The 22,710-nt window shown below is 33.1% G+C and overlaps 1 protein-coding gene across 7 annotated transcripts in view; it reads right to left on the bottom strand.

Annotated features, from left to right (window-relative positions):
* Positions 1–2,926: 2,926 nt before the first annotated feature.
* CNOT2 (CCR4-NOT transcription complex subunit 2) overlaps positions 2,927–22,710 on the bottom strand; it is a 116,274-nt gene continuing 96,490 nt past the window's right edge. For 6 of the 7 annotated variants that reach the window (XM_072843256.1, XM_072843261.1, XM_072843255.1 and 3 more), the window contains 9 exons: positions 20,803–20,928; positions 18,933–19,057; positions 17,887–18,007; positions 17,639–17,795; positions 15,038–15,099; positions 14,899–14,948; positions 12,916–13,016; positions 10,948–11,092; positions 2,927–4,095 (listed from right to left, as the gene is read on the bottom strand). In XM_072843256.1, coding sequence (XP_072699357.1) covers positions 4,009–4,095; positions 10,948–11,092; positions 12,916–13,016; positions 14,899–14,948; positions 15,038–15,099; positions 17,639–17,795; positions 17,887–18,007; positions 18,933–19,057; positions 20,803–20,928 — 974 coding nt within the window. In that variant the 3' untranslated portion in view covers positions 2,927–4,008. Of the gene's footprint in view, positions 4,096–10,187; positions 10,242–10,947; positions 11,093–12,915; positions 13,017–14,898; positions 14,949–15,037; positions 15,100–17,638; positions 17,796–17,886; positions 18,008–18,932; positions 19,058–20,802; positions 20,929–22,710 lie in introns of all 7 variants that reach the window. The other variant, XM_072843260.1, reaches the window with a different exon arrangement.

Below are 22,710 nucleotides of genomic sequence, written 5' to 3'. Positions count from 1 at the left end.
GATTTTGATACCCTAGACAGATACCGTATTTCTAGTTTATTCTCTTTTAATGCTAATCTTTCTGACTTCCGGGTTTGGGACGGCAGGGGTGGGGTGGGGTGGGGTGTGTATTTTAAATGTAATGTAAGATGAGGATACTAAAACCTACCTTATAATGCTATGCTAAAGACAGGACACAATGATGCATGTAAAACACTTGGTATAGCTTGGCAGCTAGCAGGCACGCTAAACCCTTTTCTTCTGCCTTCCCCAGTCAGGGCAGCTCTTGAAATACAGGAGACTTCCTACCTTGTTCTGAGCACTATACTTTTAATGTAGCAGAAAATTTTATCAGTATTTTGGGCAATAGTTACAATTTGCATTGATCTACATTATGAGCCACTCTTAAGACATGTTACATTCCACCATCCTTTATTCTTTTAGTAACCAAAGTGGTAAAGCAATGATCTGGACTCGGTGTATCCTATTTGATGCAACTCAACACACAAAATTACTGGGTTAGATTTACATCCCAATTTTGACGTGCCCCGTTTATTCGCTTCATCTCCTAGATCTGTCATGTATTCACGATATGATCCAATTCACTGCCCATGCTAATGGCAAATAAAGAGCTTTCTGATGTGCCGTTAGGACCTAGCTTTTAAAAAGACATTGAGATAAGAGTCTGGCTTTATCCACAGACTGTCTTAATGGAATCAATTAGCAGGTATTCCTAGGTCTTCTTTTTAGCTACACAAACTATGGTTAAGGGAACATTAAATATGGACATCCCTTTTCTGCCCGGGCACATTTAGGTTTTTAATAATCTGCAAAATTGATGCTCGTAAGCAAATTTGAAGTTAAATGTGCCCTTCTTTGCAGGTGCGCTCAGATGCTCTGTATTTTACAAGCACTGGGTGTAACAGAATGGAAGATCTGTTTTTTGAATGACGGATTCAGAGGAAGGATCAACTAGGGAAAGGGTAGAGTGGGAAAAAATTTGACAGTTTTGAAAGTTAATTGAAAATGCTTTAAAAAGAATTTTGAAAATGAAATTACAGCAAAAAAATTGTAAATTATTTCAAAGCCCAATGCTTTAATTTGTACATTTTATTTTCAAATTGAAATGTCAATTTATACCATTCAGTCAACATGTATTTATTAAGCACCTACGGTGTACCAAGTTCAGTGGCAAAAAGGAAAAGACCAGTTAAGTGGTTGGCTTTATATTATACTGTAAGAATTCAAATAAACTTCTCAGTTCTTAAAATTTTTTATATCTAAGGAAAACTTTGTGCAGTGAAAAAAAATCCCTGAAGATGGAGATTTATCATATAAATTATAGTATCACCACAAGAAGCATAGAATATATATTTGAAACTGGGTGAAAGGACTTTCTTTTGTAACTAAATAACTTTTTACTCCCAGAGCCAATTATAGTATAATCACAAAAATTACTTAACAACGTACACATCTATGTCACTAGTTATATAGGGAAAATTTAACAGAATTAAACTTAAGAGAGAAAATGTGAAATATTAGTTCAGGTCAACTTCTGTACATGTATAACCACAAGTTATAAAACCAAAGAATATAACAGTGTGTTATATTAAAGAGTTTAATATAGTACTTTAAAGATTTCAAATAGACTTTTAAAACTTGGATTTGAAGTCAAGAGCATGGTAATTTCGGATATTAACAAGTTATAAAAAACTGGTTTACATGCAAGAGTTTTCTCATTTTGATGATTCAGGGTAAAAAGAACTTAGAAACTGCAAGAGTGTGCACTTAAAACTTTCTAAGTGGCCATTAAACAAACAACTAGAGTCAAGACAACAAACCACCTCATAGGAACGCTCTTGGGTTTTTTTGAGTCATTCACAAAAGTACCAATCATGATCATGGTGACACTTTATACTGTTATGTTTGTATTCATAAAAATAAAGATCTCTTCCCTTTTCTTTTTAACTGTTTGATGGTTTTGTAGGAAAAGTTACACTTTACAAAGTCAATTATTGTGAAAAACTGTAATGCTTTTTTTTTTTTTTTTTTAAAGAAATCAATGTCTAGGATTTGATTCTGGTTTGTGTCAAATATGTGAGAAGGTTTTGTGCACAACAGTTATTAAAACTACAATTATATAAGTGCCATCTTTCTTATAGAGGAGATGCTTTGGTTTAAATCTGAAAGGTTAAAAAAATCCTGATATTTTTATGTCAGTTTCTCCATTATCTCAAAATACATAGAAAAAGGTAAATCTTAAAGTTATTTCATATTCCTGATACACAAACACAGCAATGTCATACATGTTTCATTTTCAAACATGATTTGGTAAATGTCAACAAACTTTCACTCTCCATAGAAAAATAGGTTAAAAATGAAAATTTAGAAAATCAAAACTCACTGCCTTTTTTACTATCTCTAGTGTTTGTAGCTTCAGTCTTTAGACATTTTTAAATACAGTATTTGCCATTAGATGAAAAAGTATCCATCAACTTGTAAATGTGAAATATCCAGGCCAGCAAACCGGAGGTAAAGTCTACCCTCATCCCTGTTTTTGGCTTACCTTAACTTGCGTATTACTTCTTAAAGATAAATCCCAAAGGTTTATCAAGTTTTGTCTCATAAATTTCTCACAAACGTATTTTGACTGGGTTCCATGAGTGTTCAGGAAGTTTTATTTCTAATGCAGCCATAATTATTAAAAATTAATTTCTCTTTTGACTCAGTTAATAACTAAAAATACATCTCCATTTTTAATCTACAAGTAAAATGATGTATGGTTCCATCAAACTACTTGTCAAAAGCTGAAAAAAAAGACTAAGTTTTAAATTGTATAATCACACCATTTCATTTAGATGCTTTGTAAAACTTGAAGGTCTTAGGGGGTCTATTTTTCATGTTGCAGAAATAATTTCACAATTTCAAATCAAAGTCAACACTGCAGTGAGGAGAGCTTTTCTACTTTATTACAAAGAGAAGAAGCCTTTATGTGGTCAGAAAATACAAGATTGATCTTTTTTTTTTCTCTTCCTATGAAACGCTGCTGTTCAAACAGCCAGAGTGAATTGTCTCAGTTCACTTCTTTAAGTCCCATCACATTCACTTGGGTATGGATGTCCTTGGCTGCTGAAAATCTGGCCCTTTAGTGCACAGGGCGACAAAGTCCCCTGACCAGCAGTTCCAGAATGTCCCATTTTCATATATTGCATCCATGCACACCTCCTAAAAATGAGGTACAGCAGGGCAAACATTTTCCAAAATAGATGTCATATATATAATATATACACATTCGTACATACATACCTTTATTCATGTGATGTCCAAAAATTTAAAAAAAATGTACACATTTATTACAAAATCGTAACAAAGACTGGACAGTGTTTTGCTCATTCTGGAAAGATGAAGCTCAGTAATAACACAACCCTGGAAACCATCCAGAGATTGTGGCAATATCTTTCTTCTAAACAGTCAGATATTCTTGCGTTAAGCTTGGCGAAACTGCCTTTCAAAAACAGAAGGGGAAGTAAAATGAAGGAAGCAGACCTTGCTCATCTTTCCAAATGAAATACGAGAAGGATCTTCACATAAAAATGCACAAACATTTGTTATTTTATTACCAATAGTGCTACAATGAACAATGCAAATTTTGCGGTCTAATTCTGTTGAGTCTTTTGTGGGTTTTCTTTTTTACATTTTAGAAACTAAATGGTAAACTTCTGTCAGTGTACTTGCTTGTCTTTACAGACCCAAGTCTGTCTGCTGGCAAAAAAAAGAAAATAAATGAAAAAAATTCAGACCCTGCTTGAACTAGAGAAAAACAAATTACAAATTTAGTTGTTGGGCAGCACATAATTAGTAAGGCAGGACCTCAAATGGTGACCCTTTGCATAAGCCAATTGCCAGATCCTCAAGGAATTAAAACCAGGGTGCCTGAGCCACATCAGTTCTGCAGTTATGTTGAGTATTGTGCTGAGACAGCCATACCCCAAGAAAAGGGAAGTCTTTTTTTTTTTTTTTTTTTTTTTTTTAGAAGGCTTGCTGAGCAGGGTTGTAGTTGAAGGTGGATGGCAGGTGAGGCCGTTCTTCTAATTTGTCGTATTCCAGATGAAACTCCTATAAAACCAAATTTAAGAATTTAGATGATTTCCTCTCCCTCTGATCTCAAATTTTTGTCAAAACATATTTTACTAGATGAACAAAATACCTACATGTAGGAGAATGAACACAAACACAGATGCACCAACTTCTTTCCCTCTAACTAAAATACAGCTTGAAGAAAAGTTATGTGCTGTAGCTTCTAGCTAATAAATGCAAAAATACAGATTTTCTGTGTAAAAGACTACTCATGAACATCTACTTTATAACCATTGAAACTAGGCACTTTTTTGCTCAAAAGTTAAAGTCTGAGCAGCAATTACTATATTGTTAATAAAAAGCACTGTAATAAAAATTACAGGATACTTAAAAGCCAACCTTCAATGACATAAAAAAATAAATTCCTTTTCCCCAAAATAGTTTTTCCAATTTGTAATTATTACACCTACTTTTTAAAAATAAAGCAAACATATAAGACTATGCTAACCTTATTAAATCTGGAGAATACAATGAACTCCCATATCTCCAGACTTCCCAATCTACAACACTGAAAAGATATAACTGCCACTCAAAATAGACAGATGTGCTGTTAAGCACATCTGAACACTATACAACTCATTTTAATTAAACTTTCAAAATACATGAACTTCATAAGAGTTTTAAAACTTAAGAACGGTGAAGTAATTTCTTCATGATGAAACTTAAGATCATGAGAGATGCAGAAGATAATTCTGCATTTTAAAGAAACAAAAAACTGGGACGCCTGGGGTGGCTCAGTGGTTGAGCGTCTGCCTTTGGCTCAGGGCATGACTCCGGGGGTCCCGGGATTGAGTCCCACATCAGGCTCCCTGCATGGAGCCTGCTTCTCCCTCTGCCTGGGTCTCTGCCTCTGTGTCTCTCATGCAGAAATAAATAAAATCTTAAAAAAAAAAAAAAAGGAAACAAAGAACATACCTTTGCAAATCCAAAAAGCAAGAGGTTCTAAAATCACTAATTCTATAATTTGAATTCAATTATAGTACAAACTAAATCAATCCCGTTTAAAAATTTATGAACCTCAATATATACTATGTATTTTAAAAAGCCAACCAGTAGTTAGCACTATGGGCTAACATACTTTGCCATGTCTATCTTGTTTCAAATGGATTCTAAAATGGATAGTCGTCACCCCCCACCCCCCAAAAATTAAAATGGATAGTCCCAGTATTAAAGTAAAATGAAAACTTAAGAAAAAAAAAAAAAAAACTTAGGTCATAATGATTAAATTTTAAGATCTAAAACCAAGTCTTTAAAATTTAAGAATATTACAACTGAAAACCTAGTTAAGAGGTGCCCAAACTAGAGACACAGCTAATTTTATTCTAATCTTTCCGATGACTCTGTAAAATAAGTATCAATATCTTCATTTTGCACCTGAAGAAGTGAGGCTCCTAGGTAACCTGCTCAAATCATTCCGTAAATGGAAGATCAAGGATTAGGATGATCCTGACCTTTGTGGCACCAAAGCCCATGACTTTCTGGTGTTAACACATTATTTTTAATAGTTCTAGTGCAAGATCCAAATAAATTTACTTCATTACATCCCTTATGCAGAAATGTTCAAAAAATTTAGTTCTGACAAATGTTCTTAAATAAGGGACACTATAATGACCTTAATCTAAAAAGGTTTACTTTATAGGACAGAGTTAACTAAGGCACATGGGTTACGTGCTCATCATTAAAACTAACAAACTCTAGAATCACCATCACCCAGCTAATGCACTGTGTAGGCACCACTCTCTCTCTTCCTACCCCTAAGTTTTAAAAACAATTTATTGTCTGGCTTAAGAATATCAAAATGAAAAAAAAAAAAAGTATCAAAATGAGTGAAGAAAATATTGTTATATATTACTCTTTAGAAATTAAAATTGGCAATTTAGAAATCAAATATGTGTAGTTGCAGGGGGGAAATGTCTATTTGTAACTGTAACAAATCATAGGCCCCACTAGGTTACATAAATCCTGTTCAGTTATCCTGTCTGTATTATACATTGGTGAACTACACAGTATTATAGGAATTTAAACTAGAGTAATTTGACCAATGCACATATTTTTCACCCCTAGGAAGGTCAGTTTAAACCTAGGGAGCATAATAAATGTCTTAGTATAATTTAAAAGCTCATATATCACATTCAGAAATTAAGTTAAATTTTGTCTTCCTTTTTTTTTTCATCTTTGTTTTGGTTTTCTATGTGTTTTTATTCTTTTTAAAATATATGAATCTTAACAGTATATACTGGTATCTCTTTGTTCTCTAGCTTTTTGATTATTGGTAACACCTCTTGTACACTTTCGTTATATGTACACACACAACCTCTGTATCATCAGTAGGGACAAAAAGAGGTTTTGTAGACCATTACATACTGCCTAGAATAGTGCCATGCCCCTAGCAAGTGTGTAATTAATGGCTGATGAATTAATAAACACAAGCTTTTATCATTTGTTTTAGGAACAAAATATTACAGTTTAATGATTTAAAAAGGTGAAAAAGAGCTTTAGATACTTCTTTAAAACCACTCTTAAATCTGAGTTTTTCTATTAATCATATTAGGCTACACATTTTCAAAAGGTCACTATACGCAGAACTGAAATACATGTACTGGATTCAGATGATCAAATGAAATTTTTACAAAAACATTAATGTCATCACTGACTGAATGACAGAGAAATATACACTGGAGGAATATTTTCTCAAATTCTCAAAAATGCTGGCTTTCTCTTTAAGATTAATCCTCCAGGGATCCCTGGGTGGCGCAGTGGTTTAGCGCCTGCCTTTGGCCCAGGGCGCGATCCTGGAGACCCGGGATCGAATCCCACGTCAGGCTCCCGGTGCATGGAGCCTGCTTCTCCCTCTGCCTGTGTCTCTGCCTCTCTCTCTCTCTCTCTCTGTGACTATCATAAATAAATAAAAATTAAAAAAAAAAAAAAAAGATTAATCCTCCAAATTTTAGGAAGTTGCCAACTATCTTATACTTACTAGAAATAATTTTTACTGCTTTGAAGAAAAGTACATATTATTGATTAAAGTATAAACACTAATGTGTATCTAATGGGGAAAAAAAATCACATTTCCATCCACCTGTGATATTATAAAAAATTCTGCTGAGTGAAGTAAGTCAGTCGGAGAAGGACAAACATTATATGTTCTCATTCATTTGGGGAATATAAATAATATTGAAAGGGAATATAAGGGAAGGGAGAAAAAATGTGTGGGAAATATCAGAAAGGGAGACAGAACGTAAAGACTGCTAACTCTGGGAAACGAACTAGGGGTGGTAGAAGGGGAGGAGGGCGGGGGGTGGGAGTGAATGGGTGACGGGCACTGGGGGTTATTCTGTATGTTAGTAAATTGAACACCAATAAAAAATAAATTAAAAAAAAATTCTAAGCATTAATAGAAATCCTATTCACTGCTGGATCCACAAGGTAAAGTCAGGCTGAAAGAATTCTTCAATTTTTAAGTCTTTAGTATGAGAAAGTTACTGATCATAGAGTAGCTTCCATCACCTGAAGATTCTGTGGATGAAATTATTTTAAAAATTCTACACTTAATTAAGAATACATGTACAACCTGAATGACCACTATTTTTAAATTAATGAGATACTGAGTAATTCTAGTTAAATTACATAGAGTAGACCACATAGCCTGCTGACAAGACTAAAAGGGAAGAATAAACAATGTCAAAACTTTTATGTACACATTACTGACATAAAAAGCACTTTAAATGAGGGCAGCCTGGGTGGCTCAGTGGTTTAGTGTGGCCTTCGGCCCAGAGCCTGCTTCTCCCTCTGCCTGTGTCTCCGCCTCTCTGTCTCTCATGAATAAATAAAATCTTAAAAAAAAAAAAAAAAAAAAACCACTATAAATGAATAATAGGGTAGATCCTAATTTTTAGGGGTAAAAAATACTTCCAATTTAAATCATTGAATTTCTAACAATTCTTAAATTCTCTGAAAATATTAAGTATTTGCAATACAGAAAAAACTCCTATAAGACACTGTGAAATGGAGACCTAATTACATTCTAGATCAGGTCAATACTTTTCAAAGACAAAATGATAACATCAAGCTATTACTTATAATACTAATTCAGACTGCACACTTCTTACAGTAAGTTGAAGTTACTTAATAATTCATGTTCTTTACCTGTGAGTAGTAAACCACACCCACTTTACAGGTAGAAACTCTGAGGTTAACTTGGGATATGGCCTTTTAAGGGATTATCTGTAGTTTGATAAACTCTGTTAATACATTATAAATTGAACTTAACTCCTAAACAATTTCTGAGAAAACACTGAAAACATCTTTAAAACAAACAAAAAAACCAGAAGCCATTGGGAAAAGTTTATTCTGTGAATACAACTTAAAAGTTTTAAGTTCATGAATCTGTATTTTAATATAACAAAGAAGTGAGCTCCGTATAATACTTAAACCAATAATCTTGTATGCTTTCATTGTTAGGAAATTATTTTGATGAAAAGTGTCAGTACCAGTGGCCAGCAATTACTTCAAGAGAGATTTCTTAAAGAAACAGTTTTATGGTATTTCTCAAATTTTATTTTCCAACTTCAGAGCTAAAAATTATAAAGGTAAAAGGTTAAGAAGACAAAAGTTCAACTGTACAGATCATCAGATAAATCTGGGTAAAATTACTTTATATACGCACACTACATATTTACACACATGTGCGCATACACACATGCTTTTCTTTAAAATGACATTTACTTGACTGGGGAATTCTTTTTGATGGAAAAGTAAAACAGGCCTATTAATGTTTAAGTTGCTTCTGAATATTTAATTTTGTGGGAAAACTTTTTTTCACATAGGAAGATCTGTCATATATATTGAACTAAAAGTTAACTAAAGTGATACATCAATCTACTCCAAACATCCATTCATTTTTGCATATAGAAGTATGGAATAACTTAAAGTGATATTGATCAAAAAGCTTCACAGAGAATGGAGAAAACGTCAGTTATTTACTAACGGACTCTTTTCCCCTCCAAAGATACATTTTTCTTTCCTGTATACTCAAATGACTGAGAAGTTCTCCAAGTATGGCTCTAAAGACGAGCTAAATCATTGGCATCACTTAGGAACTTGTAAGAAATGGAAATCCTCAGGTCCCATCATAGACTTATTAAATCATAAACAATAGAGGTATGACTCAGCAACCTATTTTTTTAATAAAGCTGACAGGTAATTCTGATGGAAGCTAAAGTTTGAGAACCACTGACCTGACCTAACAACAGTTATAATTTTTCCATCTTTGAAGAGTAATTAGCTGTAATAACAACAATAAAAACAGCAACAAACTACCACAACTACTCCCATGTATAAAATACCCGATATGTACAAAGCACTGTGCTCAGTGTGTGTGCACACGTGCAAATGTGTGTGTGGGTGTATAAAATCTCATTTAATCTTCATGACAATCTAGAAGCAAATATGATTTCAATTGAAAAGAGAAGGAAACAGGCATGGAAAAGAAACTTGCATATGGTCAAAACATAAACAGCCAAAACAGGAGTTAAATTCAAATCTATGATACAAGTTATTGCTTTCTACTACACTATACATCTTAACAGGTAACACACAATGTGTCTTGTGCTATTTGTAATGGAAGTAATTATTTCTACTTAAAAGGTGAGATCGTGGATCTACCTTTTGAAATCAAGATATGTGTATTAATTGTTAAAATAACTTGAATACAGTATTGTGGTATATGGACTTGGTTTCAGATGGACAGACATTTACCATTGACACCCAAAAATAGTAATAAAAAAAGATTTAACCTTTTGTATGTGCCTGGTCTGGTGTTTTTAGTTGGGCTCATGTTTTTCTATCTTTTTTCAAGTTTTCCATGAAATCTTGTGATATAAAACATCTTTGCGATAAAGATCTGGTAACCATTTCAGACTGTCTTGTTAAAAATTTTCCCATATTAATTTATTGAAGTTAATTCAAAAGATAAAAAAAAGAAGCCCAAGCCGACAGCTAAAGAATCATCCAATGAACTACGAAGAAATAGTTTTCTTCTATTTAAATTTATTGAGAACAAATAAAACTACCTCTTTAGTTTTTAATCCTAAGGATCCTCAATGGAAAAGGCATTCAGAGAAATCCTGGAGTAATGAAATGACAACACTTGTTACATTCTCTACTAGGTAGACTAAATGTATACATAAAATACTACATACAAATGTGAAATCTGTTACGACACTGATGAAAATTTCGCAGATGGGTCTTTGTTAGGTGTTTTTGTAAGGAAAAGTTGCAAACCAAAACATAAACAGCAACTTTTCCACAGCCCGCCTCCCTCCAATATTCAGCTTAGTAGTCATAGGAACAATCATGGTTACTACTTAGAATTTTCTTTCTTTATATCACTTGCAAATAAAAAGCATTTTTCTTGCAATGAGGCAAGTATTATAAAAAGCCTATTTATTATGTTTATATACCAGTTTTAGAAAAATCTCCTACTTGCTTAAAATAATATAAGAATACATGACGGGGATGGCAAGAGGGTGATCTTTATTTTACAACTGAACTGACATAAAAATATTTCAAATGTTACCAAAGCTTGTGAAAAATTACAGAATTTCTTACCAAGTTCAATCATTTTCCTAACTATGGGTGAATTGAGTTGTTTCCGTATACTCTCCTAGAGTTTAAATCAAGCCAAGGAAGTGAAGACAAAAAACTTATTAGCAGGTATCTGGCACATTATTGGGATGGATGTATTAGTAAATATAAACAGATAAAAGAGGATACTTCTTTTTAAAATCTAGATTTACACATTTACACATTTGCACATGGAAAAAAATATACCTTAGCTACTTTCCTCCAGTTAAGACAGTCAAAGAAGTAATATGTTCCCCTCTCATACGTATTGGTTTTCATTGTCGGCTCCATGCCTGGTGCCCTGGTAATCCATACTCGTTCTTCTTTGTGGTATCTCCAATCACGGTTAAAACTTCAATTTTTAAGAGAAAAAGACAATTAATTTTTCCTGTGGCTCACACCAAACATTTTCTACATTTTAAAAAAATTTTCTCAGAAAATAATTATACATAAAACATAAATATAGGTGCTTTTTACCCTGACTTTTATTGTTATTAAATACAATTCTAGTGAAATACAGGAAAATACTTTCTTAATTTGTCCAGAAATCACACTTGTTACTTAATACATACATCTTCATTTAACTGAAGAGACTTTTTTATGCAAACATAACGAGATATTAAAAGCTCTATAAGCAATGTGATAAAAACCTAGGCAGACCAAATAAAGATACATTGTGTTCCAGAAATTTCACTCCTTTCTCATTCTTAACATTCAATAGAAATTGAGATAATCTATTAAAACAAACAAAAACACCAACTATTTCTATTATTTTATAAGAACAAAATCAGTCTTTTTATCTATTTAAATTCATATAATTTTGTAACTATGTTGAAAATACAATATCCATTTTAAAAATTCTTAATGAATGTATTACTTTTAAGTTTTATTCAAATCTCATTGATCCTAAATTCTCAAAAGCCAAAGGATATCCATTAGAATTCATGCAAGAATCAACGAGGATTTATATCACTTGTAAATTGGGGAAATAACATCCAAAGGAAGTAAATGCACCAGAAAAAACATCTCTGGGAGCACAAACCTCCATGTAAACAAATACCTTCCTACTAACACAGTGAGGTAATTTTTAGGCATAAATAAGATATGAGACAGAACTGCCGGTATGGGATCGATGAATGACTAAATGAATTTATTTACTTATAAATAAATTAAAAAGAACAGGTAACAATTGCTATGTTACAAAAAAATGTAAGGGAAAACATGGGAGAAAACAAATTCTCAATAGAGAAATAAAAAACAGCTTATCATCAACACAGTGAATTTTACATAAAAGCATCTGATCCAAGTCCATCTATAGAAATGTTATTAGGAATATCATAAAATACTTAAATCTATAAAAAGTAGGTCTCTCATTCATAACATCATAAGTTTTCTTTTTGTAAGCTCTATGTCCACCCTGGGGCTTGCACTCATGACTCCAAGATCAAGAGTCACATGCTCTACCGACTAAGCTAGTCAGGTGCCCCATAACATCATAAATTTTTAAGAACAATTTACTTTACTATAAGCATGATTAATAAAATAGTCTATGGCAACAAAATATATTACCAATGGGACAAATGAGCAATGACAAAAATTTATTCTTAGAGCATCAGGTAAAAGCAGAAATGCTCAGGAATAAAACATATCCAATGGACCAACTTCTTAATGCTAATATTTAAGTTGGCCAAAAGGCTTCTGATAAGGGATGTGGACTTCATCAACACTTAAAAATACATAAGATGTATGCAGTGCCTTGCCCATATAATACTCTAAACAGATGTTCAATAAATGATGAAATTCACCATCATTAACATGTAATTCCACAAGAAGATGAGCCACAGTTATGAACCATATCTTATACTTAACATATTTATAAAAATTAGACTCACCAAATTCATGAGTCAATTCTGTCTTCTTACAAATTTAGGATTATTAAATCTGAAGTAATTCTTTTTATGTATACAGTGACCATTAACCATAATAGTATCAACTTTCAATCTAAATTAACTTTATTTTTCTGTTGTAAAAACAAACAACAAACTATTCCTTGATGGAAATATTTCTGCTTTAAGAATGAAAGATAAAAACTATCACCATCATTTAAAAGAAAAGCTTTCAGAATAAACAAGATCCACTGTAATACAAAAGTGTTTAAAAATACTTTGAACATACAGCTCTACTGCAGCTAAAAGTTGTAATACGTCTCCTCCATTCATGTAATAGAGATAGAAGAGCAGGTCTTCTCCATATCGGCCAAGTTTTATTGCAGCCAGCTGGAAAAGAGAAATCAATTATTCTGAAGTGTAAAATAAGTTTGACAATCCCAACACATTGCTACCACTGAAGTACAAGTAAAAAGATAAACAGAAACTCTTTTCTTTGTAGCAGGTAACTGTCATTACATGATTCTGCAGGTAGTTATGCTTTTAAGGAAGGGTTTTATCATTTAAATAACTGAGGTCATTTAACAATTATTTCTGGTACATCTATTTTATGTACTAATAGGATAAAAAGGTATATAAAAACTTCCAACCAAGACCAAATGTTGGTTTACTCGAGGTCTTACTAACACCCAACATGGTAGTAATAGTGGAACCAGTGCTCAGAGATGCAGGACTTATATTCAAGTTCCGGTTCCATTACTTACAAATATGACCATGTCCAAGTTATTTAAGGTCTCTGAACTTCCATATAAAATGCAGAAATGAGACCTGTAAGGTTGCTAAGAACGTAAATGAAATTGATAACATCTGTAGAGGAATGTACCTTACCTGATACATAGAAAACTTGTAAGAAATGTTATTGAATTTATAGCTGACAGGGATTCACAAACCAGTTGGTTATGTATTTTAGCAAATCAGAGACGGTAAGTACAAAAATCATAAAGAGCTAGCTCTTTATTTTGTTTAAATGGATGACTACAAGATGACTGCCTTACGTCCTTCCAAAAAGCAGAATCATTAACTGCCAACCAAACTACAGCACATTGAGTTTAACAGTCTTGAAGTCTTGTATTAGGATAAACCTTCATTTAAAAGCTCACCAAAATGAAAACACTTTTTTCTCTTTGCCTGATTCTGTATCTAAATGTTTATTTAACCATTTTACAATCTCAGAATATACTTTTTCTCTCCAGTCATATGATCCCCTTTTAAGCAGCAGTTCTGAGGGTGACAAATTCTCCTAAATCGGTTTTTCTTAAATTGCCCTAAGTAAGAAAAGGTTCTGGGACCTTCAGGTAATTGGAGCAAAAAAGCCCTACGGGGGAGATGGCAGAAAAATCACACAGTCCACAAAAGAAAAAATTAGTTCTATCTCATACTTCTTGTCTTCCATCTACTCAAGTATTAAAAGACATTGAGAAATAGCTCTTTACTTGCCTGTCCACAAAATCAACAACCATTTGACCACACAACTGGATGGTACAGACACAGAACACCATCACTTTAATATATATTTTATATGTAAAATACATTTCAGATTTATTCATAAACATATAATACATATTGTTACACATATTAATATACATATGTATAACATGTAATTTTAAATAAATTCTATCCTTCCACAAGGCCAAAATCTAGCGATACAATTTCTAACAGAAATGAACACTGAGTTCTTCCCTATAAACAAAAGTATTTAACATTTTCTTTTATAGAGTAAAAAATTTTTTAAATTGCAATTTGATAATAGTTACTTTAGAACTAGAATTTTAGGTAAGAAGCCAAATGTCATAGTTTTTAAATATATAGATCTCTTGAAAACGCTGTAATATTTGTAAAAAAAATTATTTTATTGATAAGGGTATGAAAGAAAATATCAGAAGGAAATTTACCAAATTTTCCAAAACTGTTTATTCCCATCAACCATGGTTATACCATTATTAATAATAACTCTAAGAAATATTTTACCAGTCCTACCATTGTTTTGTTTTTAAACCGTGTTTTTTAAATATAAACCAGGATCTTATCAAAATATTTAAGATAAACAAAAATAGAAATAAAATTGTTTTATACAATTGAATGGACACATGAAAGCCACCCCTGAGACCACTGCTAATTATTCCAAAAAATTTTATGCCATCTGAACTGAAAAACAGTGCCTGAAAAATAGATACATTCATGCTGACTGAGGAGAATAATAAACTACACTCACCTTATCCCTAATGTGAATGTTCGTTAAGTACTCTGATGGAACATGGAAGTCTGGATAATAAAATGAAAAAAGCCTTATTAACTGATTCTCAGTTAAAAACATATTTTTAAAAGGTCTGAACACAAAGAAATTTTCCTACCTATGTCTTGAGGTCGACAAGGTGAAGATGCCCAGGGTGATGCAAATTTGGGGTAGAGATTTCTGAATAAGAGAGAAAACAAAACAAAACAAAACAAAACAAAACAAAAACTCAAGTCTGAGTATAGAGAAAAAAAATTCCTATTTTTATTTCAGGAAATCAGGAAAAACAATGACTTTAGAAGTAAAATGAGCATCTTTTTCTAATTTCTTTTCACGTGTCTACTATGACTTACACAGGAAAAATGAAGCAAGGTTAACTAGGTGTATATATACACATATATTGTATATATCCTGTTATAAACTATATATATAAATGTATATATATTTACATATATATTTAACTTCAATGCAGAATGCTTTAAGTTCATTAATAACATGGCCCTAAGTAAAATTACTTTCCCATTTATATGGCCAGGAAAAAAAAGTCAGTAATTATTAAAAGCAAAAGTTCAAATTCACCAAATATTTACTAAGTGCCTATTATATGCCTGACACTGTTCTAGGTGCTTGGGATGCATCAGTGAACAAAACGAAGGTAACTGACAACATGTACCTTATTTTCTGATTGAAGATGATAGGTAAGAGAGAGGTAGATGAAATAATTTGCATAATAAATAACATTCTATGTTGGTGGAGGGGCAGGGACAGGAGATTAGCTGCATTAAATAAGGTAGTCAGGTTAGGTCTCATTTAGAAGATGAGATCTGAACAAAGATTTGAAAGATATGAGGGAGTTAGCCATACTAATTATCTGGCAAAAGACTATTGTAGGCAGGGGCAACTGTTAAGTAAGGCAGAGACAGGACGGACATGTCTGAAGTATAGCAGGAAGGCCAGAAGCTGGAACACAGTGAACTGAACAAAGGGAGAAGCTGTTGAGGTGGGGGTAGGAGATCATGCCTGTAGAGATGAACAGGCCCATAAAGATTTTAGGTTTTTTATCATAATGAAACCACAAACCCTCACTGAGCATTGAGCAGAGGATCAACCTATTCAAAAAGGACTGTCCTGACTCATAAATAAAGAAGAGACTGTGAGGGACACAGAGAGAACCAGGCACATCTGGTGATTGGCTAATGGAGTAACCCAGACAAGAGAGGACAGCAATTCAAACCAGCGTGGCAACCGTTAAAAGCAGTGAGACGTATGGAGCAATGCATTCACTATGTCAACCTGCTGACAGGTCAAGGAGGATAAGTTTCTACAAGTGACTACTGAATTTAATAACATTAAAACAGAGAAATTTTAGTGAAGTGGTGAGGCAAAATCCAACTGAAATGGATTTAACAGAGAATGGGAGAAGACAAATGGGAGATTCAAAGATGGCTTTTTTGTAGAGTTTTGCTCTTCAAGAAATAAGAATAAAGAAATAAGGGCAGTAACTCACAGAAGAAGTTAGATAAAGAGAAGGCATTCTTAACATAAAGGAAGTAATAGCACCATTTGTGTGTTGATGGAAATGATCCAACAAAAATATAAAAAACTGTTTGAGCCGTGCCCTTGAGTTTTCAAGAGACGTTTTATGTAGAAAGCATGGATCAACTATAAAGACAAGCTAAGGTGGGTGCAGATAGTGGTAGACAGATGTGGTGGCAGGACTAAGTTGACATTCTCTTCTGATTATTTTCATCCTTCTTAGTCAAGTAGAAATAAAAATGCAAGGTCTTAATTCTACACCTGAAACTAATATTACACTGTTATCTAACTGGAATTTAAATAAAAACTTTGGGGGTAGGAGGGAAAAAAAAGCAAGGTCTTCATTTGAGAGTAAGGAGGGGTGGTGGTGGAATTAGATGTTTGAAGAGATTCAGTGTGAGAGTTGCATAGGAGAACAAAAGAATGCCAGTACGAGTGGCGGAATTAAGGGCCACTTTTGAGGTTCCTGGCCATGAATGTAAAGTGAGACCAGGCAGTGAAGCTGGGTTTTTTTTTCTGTAGCCATGCTCAGTAGCCGAGGTAAAAAATGGAAGTCAGAGTATAACTTCGGTTGTAGTTTCTGCCATGCAATCATGACAAAGAGCAAGAGAGGGGCAAAGTAGCCAAGGGTATATATAACTAAGCAATTATGAGTGACCACAGAATTTAACTGGGTACAAAGGAAGTGAGTTCTGAGGGAAAGAGAAGGTTGTTGAGGAATAGTGAAAAGGCAGAAGAATCAAGGGACTGAAGATCCCAAGGAGTCAAATGATTATAGGAGCCAGAACAAGAGAAGGATGGAAAACAGGAAGTGGCAAGGGAGCATAGACAAAATTACAGTGAAACTGAAGTTACTGATTATGGCAAAGTCAAATGATGACTAAATCGGTGAGTAGCTAAGATATGGTGGAGGGTAAGATTTTTGGAGGTAAGAAACTCAAGGAGTTATGATTTCAGGATTTTGGAAGGATCATACATATATGAAACTGCCAAAAAGAAATGATATTGTCAAGTGATAGTGATCCAGAAGCTAACGTGAGAGGGAATGACCGAAAGAGTCAAAATATAACAGCAATAATGAGTGACTGCAGGTGATACAATCTGACCACATGAAATTAAAAACTAGAAATCTGCAAGTAATTATTATATACAAATGTGGAAGAAAAGGGAAAAAGAAACTTACTCAGGAGAGTTCAGATTGAGGCCTAATGTTGTCAAGTCACTTCCTAACGCAAGATGTACCATTCCTGGGTCCGTCTCTGCTGCCCTGATAAACGTTAACAGGCCAATCATTCCAAATTGGTCCGTCACCATCCCTTGAGGAATGTTAGTAACCCGACCTGGATAAAAAGAGCACAGGAATTTTATCTTTAAGGAAAAAGCAAAGAAATGAATTCTATAATATCTTTGACATATTTTATAGAGTCCCACCATCAGGTAACACCTGGATCCCTTTTTTCTGCTGGTTATTATTTTGTGTTGTTGAACTTTTATCTCCAGGAAATTTGGGTCCATCTGTACTTGAAGTTGTCTTGCCAGATGTATTCAAATTCTAATATGAAAAAAATTAAATGTGACATTAAAATTTGTTAAGTGTAAAAAATTTCAAGTTCACATTAGTTACCTTTCTATTCATTCTTTATATTTAAATTGGTAGTAAATTATTACCTGTTTTTCAAGTTCTACATGAAATTTTATGTTTCCACAACTGTCCCATCGTTTATGAATAAATCCTGTATTTAAAATTTTTGAGTATTTAAAGGACAAGAAATATATGGAAAATATTCTTATTTATCTCTGATCTTCAGTCACAGAAAAAAAATCTCAGAACTTTCTGGCTCAAGTTTCACTCTTCAGTACTTTAATTTAGAAGAGAAAATAATATAGCATGTTGCCTATAATATCACCATAAAAACCTCCAGGATAAGTCAGAATATATAAACTTTTTAAATTCATATTTAATTCTTACCCAATAATCTTCTTTATCAATTATTTTAATATATACAAACTCCCATCACACAAAAAAAGCTATTTTCAGTGAAATGTGGAAGAAATAAACACATTTGTTAAGTCAGAAAGAAGAAGCTGAGTTGGCTGAATCAACACAGGAATAAAAATGTGTATAAAGATTCTTCAAGGAGAAAACTTACTCAAGAAAAACACAGCTCCTTAGAAGGCTATAATATCAAACTTCATGGGATCCAGCTGACAGGGACTACAATAAAAGTCTAAATTAACTCTGAGAAGTTCAACAGAAATTTGCAAACCTATATGAAATAGGAAAAAAATAGGCTATCTTCTAAGTTATAAAGGTTTTCCACATTCTTCAGAAGTTAGATTATTACAGATATTCAAGATAAACAATTTTGTAATAGTATTTAGTAAGTCCTTAATATGGTCTATAAAACTGTTAATACAAGAGAAATCTGAAGGGAAAAAAACTACATCACTCACATATGTAATTCTCAGTTACTTACAGATTTACTGTCATCATTACTTGATGTTGGATCTTTATAGCTGGAACCAGGTAATGCTGGAAAATCTTCATTGTGTATTGAGAAGTCCTGGGATTGCTCATTTGCTGGTTTTGTTACCATTCCAACTATGTAATGAAAATAATCCAGAGAATTGCAATTCATATTTATGATATTTTGCTACAAATTATAAAAGCTTAACTTTCCTTATGATAATGTACCAAAAGGATTTTTTTTATATTACACTATAAAAGCACACTTCAAAAAATTAGTATTCAGGACAACAATGAAGAACTAAACTTTTATATACTGATTAATAACTCAATATACAAAATAATACAAGGGAAGTAAGTGGTAATCCTAGAATTCTAAATCTAATGTCATATAGAGATGCTTAAAAACATAATTTGATATTGGTAATAGTTATTAAAATTTTTTTAAAGCTTGATTTAAATATTTGACTAGCTATTATAAACACCAGTTAATTGTCAAATACAAATGAACAAATAAATTTTAAAAGAACATGTCAGTATTCTACTTGAAAGTGACTTACAGAGTGAGCAAATTGCAATCAATTATAAAACAACTCCATATTATTTCAGATTTTCTTGGACTCCATGTAATAGATGTAAAACATGCAAGAACTGGGAAGTAATCCTCCCACTATACTTGGCATTAGTCAGGCCCTTATTGGAGAACAATATCCAGTTTGGGGCTCCACAATTCAAGAACGATATGGAGAAACTAGAGTTGGTCCAAGGAGAGCAACGGGAATGATTAAAGGGATGAAAAAATGGACCTATGAGGAAAGGTTAAAAACATTAGAGTCTGAACTGAGAATCAAGTAGCTAGGTACTCAACTTCCAGGGCAGTTCATTTTTTTGTTATTTTTGGAAGACTAATTTGGAAACCTTAGAATACTAACAATATAAAATTTCCCTTTTTCACATATTATTTGTATTCATATTCTGAAAGGCACAGAAATCCTTCTTGGATGAAAACAGGAAAAACAATACTCTTAGAAAAGTTATGAACTGATCCCTTTAAGTTCATTGTTTCTGCTACTGGTCTCTAGCAGATTCTTCCAAAAGGAAACAACTAAGGATATAAGAATATGGCTGCATTGTTGTTATGTTATTTTCATGTCTAAACCGTTACCACACATATTTCATGCCCCCTCTTTTCACTTAGTCAAATCTCTTATTAGAGACAGTGAGGAAGGGTTTTAATTGTGACCAAGAGTCTATATAAACTATCCATGAACAGCAGCAGTCTTCAACAGAAGGCACTTCCCCCCCATGGGACATTGGTCACTGTGTGGAGACACTTATAGTTGTCACAGTGATGGGGGGGGGGGGATATTATCGGTATCAAGTAGGCAGAAGCCAAGGATATTGCTAAACATTCTATAATGCACAGAACAGTCCTTTATTTACAAGGAATTATCTGACCCAAATGTCAGTAGTGTGGAGGTTGAGAAATTGGCTTAAAAAAAACTTCAATGTGTGGTCAGTCAGTATTAATCACTAAGAATGTAGAAGTGTATTATTTAAAACTCTGATGAATTAAGAAAAGGCAGACCACAAATGATCATGAGGGTGTACTAAGGCAGAAATGCCAGAAGAAAATAACCTCTGAATACCAATGAGGATTTCTTTTGGGGTTTCTGTACAAACTGTTTTTCCCATTTAACTTTGCTATCATGGCATTCTGGGAGGAAAACACACATTGCATATATCAGCTTTGACAAAACTATACTACTCTGATTAGAAAACATATATATGTGTGTGTGTTTGTGTGTGTGTGTGTGTGTGTGTGTGTGTGCGCGCGCAATGGAAAGTTTCCATTAGCCATCGTTAAAAAGCTTAATTACCATAAGGAGCTCTTCCAGCCAAGGGGTTTATTAATGGAGTTGGGTTACCACTTCCTTCCCTTCGGTTTCGGTCTGCTAATGCTGGAAAATCTGAAAGATCCAATCCTGTCACGTTTTCACTTCCATCTAAATAATGAGAAAGAACATTAGTTATTGATTCTACAAATATTTTATTTAAAATAATCTCTATGCCCAATATGGGGCTTGAACTCATGACCCAGAGATTAAGACTATAAATTGATCTCTACTGACTTGAGCCAGCCAGGGACCCAGATTCTACAAACATTAAAGAGATTATTAAAGACCAACCATAATATAATTTGAAATGACAGTACCTTCTTCCTAAATAATGCACAGCACTGTACTAGGTATGTGTAGGTGTACAACGAACACTTGTGGACTAATTTCATGCAAAAGAATTTCATGAATAATGCAGCAAAGTAATATGTAGCTAGCATAATAAAAATCTCAAATCCTAGAGACTTAAGACAGACAAGGAGTAAGGTGGTACATTATTTCTCCTGTGAAGGATGGCACTCTGAAGTTACAGCTTGTTAGCTAACGAGAGAGTGTTGTGGCATAACTGCTCTTTTCATTATATCCAAAAGTAGAGGTAGAATCTGGATGCTTGAAGCTTTAGTTATACACAGGATGGTAACATTTGCCTCCTGCATATGACCAGAAGCATATCTGAAACAGGGCAGTGGAAGCAGAAACTCTAAGAACTTCTAATCTTGTGGCCTGTCTCATACACAAATGTGTGTGTGTGTGTGTGTGTGTGTGTGTGTGTGTGTGTGTGTGTCGGTGGTGGTGGTGGTGGTGGTGGTGGTTAGGGAGTATAAGTAGGGTGGTGTAGATAGGGTTCCCATGTCTGGCAAGTTGGGAAGCATGGGAGTATGATGCAAAGCCCAGTTTATGTTACCTATTACATAGTAGGCGCTCAATAAATATACACTGAATGAATAAAGTTAATTACTGTTCATTTATAAATGAGAAAAATCAGCTCGCTTCCATTTAAAAATTAAAATTTAATCCAACAGTTCTACTTTGCCTATTTTATTTTTTTAAAGATTTTATTTTTTATTAATAGCTACACCCAATGTAGGGCTCAAACCCACAACCCTAAGATCGAAGAGTCACATGCTCTACCAACTGAGCCAGCCAGGTGCCCCTCTACTTTGCCTATTTTAATCATCCCCTGGATTTCTTCTCAATTCTTATTATTCTATTATTCTTACAATCTTATATTCTTAATTTTTGAAGAATTTAATTTTCTATCTTAGTTTTGGCCTGCATTATAGCTTTTCTTTAATCTTTGTTTTATATAATGTGTTAATGTTTTACACCATTTCCAATTTATTTGGCCTTTTAGTTAATTTTTTATTTTTCTCCCAGTTCCATAATTCAAAGAATCTCAGAAACTATCTCAAGATTACTTTGGTGATAGTAAAACAATACACTCTTAACATTCAAAGTCAGATTACAATTTAAAATTATGAAGAGTGAAAGATAAAATTATGTCCACCATTTCTAAACCAACTATAATTTATGAATTTTTAATTTAAAGAAGATACTACTAATAAAAAGACAGCAGAAATTTATACGGCGTCTCAAGTTACGAAAGTAATCTTTCCTGAATTATTTACAGTTATAAATAAACTATAAACTCTGAATATATATCAACTTTTAATACACATCTTCAGGTCCTCTAAGATGGGATTTAAAATTGTCTTATCGGAGAATAGTTTTAACCTAAAAATTAGTTAATAACCTCCCAAATTATATTTTTAGGTAAAGACTTGGAAACAATTTTCCTAAAAATAGTTAAAATTTAGTTAAAACTCAATTTTAAAAATAATTTAAACATTTATGGAAGTGTATGAAAGCATAATTCAGAATATAAGATGG

This window comes from Canis lupus, chromosome 11 (assembly GCF_048164855.1).
Source record: "Canis lupus baileyi chromosome 11, mCanLup2.hap1, whole genome shotgun sequence".
In the NCBI taxonomy this organism is placed as follows: domain Eukaryota; kingdom Metazoa; phylum Chordata; class Mammalia; order Carnivora; family Canidae; genus Canis; species Canis lupus.
Note: the sequence above shows the minus strand (reverse complement) of the source record. Positions and strands in the feature narration are given on the sequence as shown.